We start from the raw sequence: 11,590 nt of genomic DNA, 5'->3' as shown, positions 1-11,590 counted from the left end.
TCATTTTAGAGTTAAATAAGATCAAGGTGATTTTTAAATAAGATGGTCACTACCACTGGTTGTTCTTTGTGCGGAGTTCAACTCTTGGTCTTGGCTTATTTATGTTCTAGTCCCTGGTTTTTGTCTTGCTGTTTGGCTTTCTCTCACTGTGTTATCGATTAATGCTCACCCAGTTGCAGAGAATGATGGAAGATCAAAAGCTACAATGAGATGAACACTGCTTATTATGATATATTTTTTAAAAATTATGATATATTATGAAGCTTTGGTGGAAGAGGAGGTTGAATCTAGTGTCCGCAAAACTATCTGGCACCAATCTTGTGAAAGCGTCCACACTACCAGACACTACCAGAGGCCATCAAGAGCTGGCTGTGTCTGGCTTTTGTGTTCACGTCTAACTCTGTGCATAATCCGGGCCTCCGACGCTTCACCTGCATGCAGATTAAACACTTTGTTATTATTTTCTTACGCTGTGACATACTACTGAAGTGCAGGTTCATATGAATAGGAAGAAATGAGAGCCACGTCAACTGCTGTTTATAGGAGGTCATAATTTCACGGTGCTGGGATTCTCTCTCCTACCACATTGCTACTCACTTCATTCCTTGTTCTGTAAATGGCATTGGTCCACAAATGCAGATGAGGCTTTCTATGTGTCTAAACTTCTTTCCAAAAATTCAGAAAGCAGAGCTGGTGAAATGTTTCCCCGTTTGTCGTTCCATTCAGAAGTAGGTGCTGAGAGAACAAATTCAAGGTCAAATCTGGAGAAAAGAAACACTTTTTAAAAATCTATTACATTAAATATATTATGAACATGTTTCCAGTTCAATAACTCATCTTTTTCTCCCCTGGAGAACAAATGAATATATGAAGGTTGACACGCTTGCTAGAAAAGCACTAGAACAAAATGTAAACAAACATTTTGCAAAAACATACAGGTAAATCCACATTTACTAAAGATAAACTTTTGCTACAGATAAGAGAATAATTTGACATTTTCTATTGCACTCATTAGAAAGAGAGCTCCAAAGGATCTCAGAGAACTCCACATTTTTATTAATAATTCACTTGTATAAAGCACAGTAAAAAGCAACAACCAGTGACATGTGCATTTTCATCTGACTCAAACACCTCCAATGAGTCCTTGACCCCGATAACCAACGGCCTATCTGACTTCTTACTGTTACTGTCTTCATGGCTTCAACCTTGACTTACAGTATCCCTGTGCCACACCCGATGTCACTGCTGTGAATGGCACCACAGTCCGTTTGGTTGCACAAACCAGAAACCCAGGATTGATCTGCCTCACCCTCCACGTCCAAATTCTTCCCAATCCTAGCTCCTAACTCTGTGCTCTGCTTCTCTCAGCCTTCACTGCCACACCCTGCCTGTTCTCTTTCTCCTTCTGTAATGTTTCTACCACACCCCACTGTTCAGTTTCTTAGCTCAAGCATCATTTCCAGGAAGCCCCACCAGTCTGGAGTCCTTTCATAATTACATGTGTTGTAGAAATGTTTCCCTTTTCCTCTTCTTTATAGCCTTTCTATCAGGCTGTAAATATGTGGCCACCAAGGTGATTATTCTAGTAATGTCTACCTTCCCCATTAGACCAGAAACTCCGTGAGAGCAGGGACCATGTTTGCTTGGGTTATCACTGCACCCCTAGTGGCCATCACACAGGAGACACTCAAACACTATGGAGTGAAACATTTCAAAGAAAAGGGTACAGAATTACGATCAGAAAGAAGCACATCAAACCAAGCCTCACAAGGGAACAACAGACCATTTCTTCCCACAGCTCTGCAATCTGTTAAGTGAACTGCTGATGAACAGCCATAGCAAATTCAAAATTCTAAGCTCTACCTGCTCCCCTGCTCCCTTTGCTACATTTCTGCAAACACAATTAGTTCTTATCATTTTCAGTAGCATCAGATCGAATGTGTTTCTACATTTTCCACTTGAGTAATATGTTAATCTCAATCTTAAGAAAACGCTGAAGCGAATAATTTCTCTTGTGAGGTGGCCCTGGGAGCCAAACATCAGAACAGAAGCAAGACATGGCTGGAGCTGTGGTCCTTGCCTGGCTGGGCTGCAGCTGGGTGAACGCTCCCAAGAGCGGACGGCCCAGCACAAGCATACAGACCAGCTCAGGGCGCCAGCCGGGGCTACAGAACCCGTCCCAGCTCTCACCAGACCCAACCTCTAGGGCTTATAAGTCCATCTGTGGAACAAGGTGGGAAAACTATATGCTCTCTTACAATTCTAATATTCTGATTTTGTATTTAAAAACCCAACAGAGATGTGTTTTATTTCTTGCCTTCAAGGTTCCCATTTCACTTTAGCAGCAATAGGAATCCACCCTATACAAAACAGTACCCCAAATACTATCTTTCGCTAGCATTTTTTCCTTCCCAGCACTTATAATTAAGATAGCGTTACGTAATTCTGGAATGTGATGTTTGTTTGCTGCTCCATGAGGCCAGAGTCCTGGCCTGTCTTGTTCATACTGTATCCAGGCCTGGCTTGAGGCAAGTGTGCAAAAAATACTTGATGAATGAATAAAGGAATTTATTTAGCAAGAAGCCATATTGGTTAAAAATAAACACTATACTCAGAAGAACAAAGCCATATGCTGGCATCTATGAAATTACATATAAAAATGTATGTGAATTTGTAAGGGCATTTTTCTGGGAAGAAGGTCTATAACGTTTCATCAGATTATCAAAGGGGACGCAAAATCAGCTGTGGAACCACTATCTTAAGACATTTCTAATTATACATAGACAACGCAATAAAATATAGCAACTGCCTTGTTAAATTACAAATAAAAGATAGTCTCCTCTGCCTCTATTTCCAATCAGTCTGTCACTGGAATAAAACTGCTAAGATATATAAATCAATACTGGCGTCCTTTGTCATCTGAATAAAAATCTTAATTTTCCTTTAGTGAGATGCTTTAAAAAGAAAAAAAAGCATAATCAGTGGCATGCTTTCTGCAGGCATCTACTAAAGGGTGAAAAATAACTGTGATCCTTACATAAATGGTATAAGTTCCTCATGTATTTTGTATTTATTCACATATTGATCCCCTGGGTATACCTTTGGGTCTCTCGATGGAAAACGTGACCGGGTGGCATGAATGCAATTTTCAGGGGGTTGTAAGGAGGCTGACAACCTGTTTCTCTTCTCCTTCACAGCCCTGGAAAAGAGCTTTCACTGGAGCAGGAGCAATCCCAAGGTAAGACTCAAGAATACATGAATGAAGGACTTCTTATACCATATCAGTATACAGATGGTTACTGTGGATGGTTGCTTCTGAATTCTTCTGAAGGGCAACTTACTGTCTGAAGCATTTATAGCCTTCAGGCATGAGGGGACGCACTGGCAAATGTCCTGAAACTCCTTTCTGCCCTATGATTTCAGAAGTGCCAGAAAGGACTGGGACTTTTGAAAAGGTTACTTGAAAGTAAATTTCGAGAATCCATAAAGTGCAAACCAACATGAGAGAGAGAGACAGAGAGAGAGACAGAGAGGCCTGCTTCTGATGAATGTCGAAGTCTAAATGTCAATGGAAGTAAACAAGCTTGTCCAAAAAACATTACTTTAAAGTAGGCTGATAAATGACCTGAGATAAAAAAAAATCTTGAAATATAAACGTGTGCATTCAGTCTAAACCATACGCAGAGCCTGAAGTCATTCAACAACGTATTCCCTCCTCCTCCAGGCAATCAGCTTCCCAGACCCACTCCTTCCTATTTCTTACACATACATAGCCCTGCCTTCCCAATTTTACTGCCACAACTCCAGGTCCGGCCCTTCTATCTCTTGTCTAAGATGCTGCTCTAAGCTTACCCTCACCTATCTGGCATATCCTTGTTATACTAGTTCTCCTAAAAACCCAGGTCCAATCTCACAACTTCTTTGCTAAAGCTTCAGTGGCTTGTCACTGCCCACAAAGTAGTATTTCAGAGTACTTGGGGTCCCAGCTTTTCCTGGTTTCTCTAGCTAAAGAAAAATACTAGAATCTGCAGAAAAACTTGCTATTTGCTCATGGGAAAAACAGCTCACAAAATAAACAGCTAGGGGTTAAAAATATTTCTCAAAACGAATCTGATTAAACACTTGTGCTCCTCCAAATGTTAGTGGTCGCCCATGAAAACAAAAGGCTAACCTGGAAAATAAGTTTGGGACTACTGGGTTAAGAGAAGTTAAATAGATTTGTTTAGAATTTCTCAAAGCCTTGAATATGCTAAGTTTATATTAAACTTCAAGAAGATAACATAGTATACATTATTTCTCAAACTTATTTAATCATAGAGCCCTTTAGGGGGAACACATGAGTATTTCAAGGAATACACTCCAAGAAACACACCCCTGGCTCTTCCCTGATGGAGCAGTGGTTAAGAATCTGCCTGCCAATGCAGGGACATGGGTTCAATCCCTGGTCCGGGAAGATCCCACATGCCACGGAGCAACTAAGCCCATGCACCACAACTACTGAGCCTGCGCTGTAGAGCCCGCGAACCACAAATGCTGAAGCCCACGTGCCCTAGGGCCTGTGTGCCGCAACTACTGAGCCTGTGTGCTGCAACTACCGAAGCCCACGCGCCTACAGCCCATGCTCCTCAACAAGAGAAGCCACTGCAATGAGAAGCCCAAGCACCACAATGAAGAGCTGCCTCTGCTCGCCACAACTAGAGAAAAGTCACACGCAGCAACGAAGACCCAATGCAGCCAAAACATAAATATATTAAAAAAAAAACCCAAAAAACATTGGGAACTGTATTCAATACCTTGTAATAACCTATAATGGAAAATAATCTAAAAAATACATATCTGAATCAATTTGCTTTTCATCTGAAACTAACACAATATTGTAAATCAACTATACTTCAATAAAAAAAACCAACCCTGGAGGACCATCTGGGAGGAACAGAGGTATAGGGCCCAGATTAGGGGCCCACATATCTGAGTTGCCTCACAGGCTGGGGGAAAAGAAAGGCGTTCAAGCACCTTGTTTAACTTGTGCTTCTGGAATCACTGGATTTTGCTGTCTTAAATGGGACTTACACATTGCTGGTCCCCAAACTGACAGCAGAATATAGAAAAACATTTACCTTCGAGAGGCTATTGTCAAAATGGATCAATAGGCCTTGGTACACTTTGACTTAGTGATTCTTTTGGTGAATCTTTATCCTGCATAGTTAGAGAGGTACAGAAAAATTTGTACTCACTATGTCAAACAGTAGAGGGTTGGTTAAACAAATTATGGTATGAACTCAATGGCCAAATACAATGCAGCTATTAAAAATCATGGTGTAGTGTGAGTTTTCCCAACTAGCGCTACTGGCAGTTTGGGCAGGACAATTCTTTGCTGTCCTGTGCTGTCTTGTGCACTGGAGGCTCTTAACAGCATTCTTGTAGGCTCTTAACAGTCTTTACCCACTAGGTGCCGGGGAACCCCTTCCATCAGTTGTTACGATCAAAAACGTTTTGAGACATAAATGTCCCCTAGGGTGTCAGGGTGTCGGGCGGGGAGAAACAGAATCACTCCAGGTCGAGAGCCACAGGCTGAAAGTATTCTATACATAGAATACACACAATTCACTAAAAATGTAGTTATAAAAAGTATAGTCTGTACGGCTACATTATTTAAAAATACAAAAAAATAATGTGTGCATTTAAGTGTATAAGTGCGTGCATGTGTGTATGTATGTGTGTGTCTGTGAGAGAGAGAGGGAGAGAAAGAGAGAGAAGGAGAATGGAAAGATACAAACCATAATGTTGTTCCTTGGATGGTAAGATTATGGGTGATCTTTTCCCTTATATATTTTTCTATACAAATATGTATTAATTTTATAAACGGGGGAAAATCATCAAATCATCAAATTCTACTATTTATAGAAAACAATATGCTACTAACTTTACTAAAATAAGGTTATTATCTTCAAACATGACTGCTTTGAAAGGGAAGGAAAATACTTATTCTATTTATATATTACAAAATGCCATCCAGAAGTCAATCTCACTGTCAAACTGTCCTGCAGCTCAAAAAGAATTCTGCAAAAGCAGAGAACTCAGAGCAGGCGCATTCTACTGGGGGAGGGGGGAGTACCAGCGTGTAAGACTGAGTCAACCAGGTCTCATAACACTGCTCAGTAGTCGAGACAGAGATAAGTGAAATTTAATTTGGATTTCCGTTTACATAGTAATTAGCTACACCTGCTGCTGTACATATTTACCTTCTACTGGAGTTAACAGTCAAGTGTAATAAAATATTTGGATAAAATTCAGGCAAGCTAACTTTTTTTTTCCGTTGAAATTTTAAGCTTAATGACATGAAAAGTGAATTGAAACAGAAACATCCTAAAAGAGTACGAATGCTCTACCTATTTTCGGCAATTCTGTTAAGTTTAGCAACATGGGAAAATGAAGAGATCCATTCCCTGGATTGCATGAGAAGATAAGCCAACACAATATCCTGTTCCCTGTTATACCCCCATACAGGCACTTGGGAGACGCTCACAGGAAATTGATGAGTAAATGAAAGTTACAAATATGCTAATTCTGGGCGAGGCACCCACGTCTGCTATCTCATGGCCCCCACTCCCAAACAACCCTATGACAGGAGATATCAATGTCCCTGTTCTACAGATGGAAAAACTGAAACTCCCTCAGATCAAGTGACTTGCCCGAGGTCACAGGTTAATAAGTTTCCATCATACAACAATGTTTCAAAGAATTTCCTTTGGCAACTGTGTTATTTGGATAAACTCTGAGGACAAGCACAGCATGCTTGCTGAAAATGAAAATATTAGATAATACATCAGTCTCAGTATACATTTTTCCTATCCCTCCTTGTTCCCCAAAGGATTGAATGGAAAGCTGTGTCCTAATCCTACAGAGAGTAAGGTATTTCATTTGTTTTAACTATAGAACTTATTTTTTTAATAGTCACAATCCAATAATAATTTAACCAAGGAGATGTGTTCAAGTTTCACATTCTGCCATCAGAAACTTTGTTACTAAAAGGAGCAGTGACATAGGAGAGTCAAGATGTAGGAAAGGGTGGTTTAACAGATTAAAAAAATTAAGCCTTAAATGTTAACTAAATGACAGATGTGACAAATTAAAACTACCTTATATTAAATTTGAACTTTCACTTTCCTTCTATGTATGGGACTCAACAATTATGCTCTGAATGAATAGTACTACCGAGAGCCATCAGTAAACCTTTAAGGCTAGGTTTCTCCTCTATCTGCATAAAACCTGAGAATATGGAAGGTTCCTGAAAAATGTTCCAAAGCCATGTACATACACAAGGCCTCTGTGTTTCCCACTGAGGGTCTGACCCCAAGGCCTTTGCGTTTTCCAGGGAGGGTCTGACCCTGAGTCTCCAGGGGGGCACAGATTATCCGACGCTGGAAGCCAGTGCCAGTAGAGGGCCCCCAGCAAGGAGAGTGTACCTCCAGAAAGTGGAAGGAAAGGGAGGGAGCAGAGAGCGCACAGTAGCGGGAGCAGGCAGGTGAGAGCAGGGAGAGCGCGAGCGAGCAGAAGAGAGAGGATAAAGGCAGGCCAGAGGCAAAACACTCACTCCTCCCAGCGCACTGGAGCGTCTCACTCACTTAGAGCCAGTCATCCAGAAGTGAAAAAGAAGGGGCCTTTCCTCATCCTCAGTCCTGCAGCCTATGCAATTCCAGCAACCCAAATTATGTGGACCAAGCAAGACAAAACAAAACACACAGGGGACGTTGTTAAAGGGCACTTCATATTCAGAAGCTGTCAACACGTGCCTTTTTACCAATTCTTTCTTTTTAAAAAAATTTTTTTTAACTTTCTATTTTATATTGGAGTATAGTTGATTAACAACGTTGTGTTAGTTTCAGGTGTAAAACAAAGTGATTCAGTTATACATATACACGTTACTTCTTATGTCAAGTTTAACATCAATGGATAGACTAAGAGTACAATGTCTGTTTGCTGAAATAATAGTAAATGAATTTTTCTTGTACAAGCAAACTATCTTGAAGAATACCATGTCCCAAAACTGTCAGAAATACGTTTTTTAAAAAAACCTAGCTAAAAAAGTGTAGCTATGTCTGCTTAAAGTCTTTTAAATGCTTGTTTAGGAAACAGGAGCTCAAACAGTCAAAAGAACACATGTATACAGAGGTCCTTCATAACAGCAACCCAAATATCTAAGCCAGGGCTTCACAATTTTTAAGCATTTACACTATCTTCTCTAGTCCTCACAACAGGCTTATGAAGTAAATAGGAAAGATGTCATTATTCTATTTTGAAAATAAAGGGACAGGCCCACAGAGCTACGTAATTTTTGAATACAGTTTCAAGCTAGTAAAGGGTAGACTGAAAACCAGAATTTAGGTCTTTAGGCTTTTTGATAAATGCTGCTTCCGATTTTCCACTTTGAAAATTAGTGAAAAAGACACTTGAAAAACCCAGGGATTTGTATTTCTTTAAATTATGCTCTAAATTGCCATGCAACTACTTAAGTATAGTACATATTCTTAGGTTTATGTTTTAAGTTTGTAAGAAAACACTTTGATAATTAAATTCAAGTCGTCCTTCATTTGTGCAAATTATTTACTAAAAGAGAAAGAGGGAGAGGTTGGGAGACAACAGAGAGGAAAAGACTAGAAGGAACCACAGCATCACCTTAGTGAGGATGTTCAGAAAATAATCAGAAGAACCTGGAGCCCCTGGGACAGCTGGATTTCTGAGGTCTTTAACTTTTAAAATGTCTAGAACTTTATCTCTACCATACTGTCATAAACATAAATACTTACGTCAGATATTTTGTATGACTTATGAAGTTCTGCAATTCTTAGAAATAGTTTTTAATGATTACAAAAATGCTTCAGAAATATGACTTGTCCAATTCATTCTTCTTCTGAAAATTTTGTTTTGAATTTCCAACTGCTTTCATACCTCTTTAGGGGAGATGGGGTGTATGTGTGGTTAAATTATCTCACTTCCTTGGACTGTGCTAGGGCTCTTTTTTCAATGAAACAAATTGCCACCTTGCTGTCCTTCCTGCCTCATTTTACCACTGAATTCAGCCTGACTCAGACTTTTTTCTATTACCTATACCAGCATTTCCCAAAGTGTGTACTGAGGACCACTAATGATATTTAATACGTGTTAATGTAAATGAACAAAAATGAAGAGAATCTTGCTAAACAATGCAGAATGAATCCCCTTCTTGGAAAGTCACAATGGACATTGGCATAGTAAAGGCTCTAAGAAATCCTGTAGTAAAAAAACATGTTTATTTTTGCTTAACCTATCTCACCAGATTTATTTGATCTGTTCCCATTATAACAAGAAAATCTTGAATTACCAAATTGGCTACACTGGATCATTTTTAATGAAACCTAACTCAGTATAAATAATATAACATAAACATAAAGCCCAGTATTTATTTTATTGATACATATTTGATGTCACATTGACCTTATCAAACTGTTTCTTTGGGGGAGGTATACTAACATTACTTAACATTACTTACATTTAGTTTTTTTTTTTTTTTAAAGAATTAGTGATTATTTTTGTTTGAAGGAGTTTCCTGGTCAGTTAAAAACTCCAACCAAAGGAGGCAGGGTATCAACTGACTAAACCTGTATGAATATTTAAAAACAGAGCTAATACCACTTTTATACCTTTTATCCTTAAATGCTAATTTCTCCAATTGGCTTCTCCAAATTATGTCATCCTCTGTTTTATTGAAGAACATCAGCTTCACTTTCCTTAAAAGAAAAAACAACTCAAAAAGTACTATTTCAATTATAGAATTTAAAATATGCATGAATGGAAAGTCTAAAATTGAACTAGCATGAATGCTTTTTAGTGCCAATTAGGTAACCAAAAATATCAAAAATAAAGGAATCAAGTAAATAAAACAGCTTGGAGTGGAGGAAGCAGAGTGAGAAATGACGACTGAGGGATAACATGTCTGTTGAGGTCCACTCAGTATTTAATCGATTTAGAATACCTTCTACTAATCTAGCAGTCTTACAAGGGGTAGTAATTAAAGACAAAATGACATACCTGAGACTGGGTATATTAGTCAAAGCATAACTCAGTACTTTAACCATTGGTGTGAAGCCTGTTCCTGCTGCCAATAAAAAGAGATCTTCCAATTCTCGGAACTGGGATATTTTAAAATTGCCCTCGGGATTGCTTACAGAAACATAATCTCCTAAACAATGAAATATACATAAAATCAGGAAAAAAAAAACTGAGACCGTTAACCTAGCTGAATTAAGAACACGAGGAGAAACAGTTGGCTAATTATCAGACTACATCTCAGTTTTTAAGGAATGTAAGGGGTTTTGAGAATACTCATTAGGCTCCCAAGTATGTCATTATACTCAAATTATCATTATAATCAAATTAATAATGAGATTTCATTATACTCATTTCCCAATATTATTTTCCCAAATCAACTGGAGTCTCTAACATACAAACCACTGCCAAATATTTAACTACAAATTATCAATAAAGGCTTGATTGCTAAACTAAAACTAGGCACTTCAAAAGCAGAGTCCGAGTATACCTGTCTTGCACAGTATAGAATGGAAAAATACATATTCACTACTTACGTACTGATTTTTTTTTTTTTTACGGTACACAGGCCTGTCACTGTTGTGACCTCTCCCGCTGTGGAGCCCAGGCTCCGGACGCGCAGGCTCAGCAGCCAGGGCTCACGAGCCCAGCCGCTCCGTGGCATGTGGGATCTTCGCGGACCGGGGCACGAACCCATGTCCTCTGCACTGGCAGGCGAACTCCCAACCACTGCGCCACCAGGGAAGCCCTACATACTGATTCTTAACCACAGTAATAAGCGTAGTAGGAGAGAAAATTGAAATAGAAATGTATTCTGATATCTTATGTTGTTAGTAAATGTGCTAACTTTGCCTCCATCAAATCTCTGAAAATACCTATCAATTAAAACAAGAGCTGTTCTGCATTTAATTCCCATAAAGACAAAGCACGATCAGAAACCGTACTTGGGGCATGCTACTTCCAAATTTTCAATCAAAACAGTTGAATAAACCCATTTCTGCTATGCAATTGATATAATCGCTATGTACCACTCATATAAGAGAACTGTCTTTAGGACATTTCAGAAATTTTCAATGTAACTTTAAAAATACAAAATAAAGCTGACCATATTTTTAAAACAATTTCAAATGCTCTGGTTTATTTTTAAATGTTTGGATGCTCATAATTTTTCCCTTTTTTGTCCATGGCAGGACAGTAAGAATGTTGTAGTAATGGATGAGTTAAACATTAGAAAGTAACAGAAGCTCCTTGTTATACTTTGAAAGGGACCATAAGATCAGAACATCCTCAGGAAGAAGTCAGCTGGTTGTTTACTAAAGCAGCCTCACAGAATGATATTAACTTGATAACTTTTGTCCACAGTCCAGTCCTTCCAATGTCAAAAAATTGATTAGACTCAGGCAAAGACTTGATTGCTAATGAAGTTCACAAGAGATTAAAGCACACATGCCAGAATGGCAATGGATTTTCAGCCTGACTACCTGCATCTAGTGACCTGAGCATT

General features: G+C 38.9%; 1 protein-coding gene across 1 annotated transcript in view; it reads right to left on the bottom strand.

Moving 5' to 3' along the window:
* Positions 1 to 598: 598 nt before the first annotated feature.
* Positions 599 to 11,590, bottom strand: part of LOC114896293 (cytochrome b5 reductase 4) — a 342,009-nt gene continuing 331,017 nt past the window's right edge. The window contains 3 exon segments of the mRNA XM_029224266.1: positions 599 to 761; positions 9,681 to 9,767; positions 10,069 to 10,219. Of these exon segments, the coding sequence (XP_029080099.1) occupies positions 599 to 761; positions 9,681 to 9,767; positions 10,069 to 10,219 (401 nt within the window).

The sequence above is a fragment of the Monodon monoceros genome, unplaced genomic scaffold (assembly GCF_005190385.1).
Source record: "Monodon monoceros isolate NGI ecotype Baffin Bay Population unplaced genomic scaffold, NGI_Narwhal_1 Super_Scaffold_15, whole genome shotgun sequence".
NCBI classification, from domain to species: Eukaryota; Metazoa; Chordata; class Mammalia; order Artiodactyla; family Monodontidae; genus Monodon; species Monodon monoceros.
This window is presented reverse-complemented; position numbering and strand designations above follow the sequence as displayed.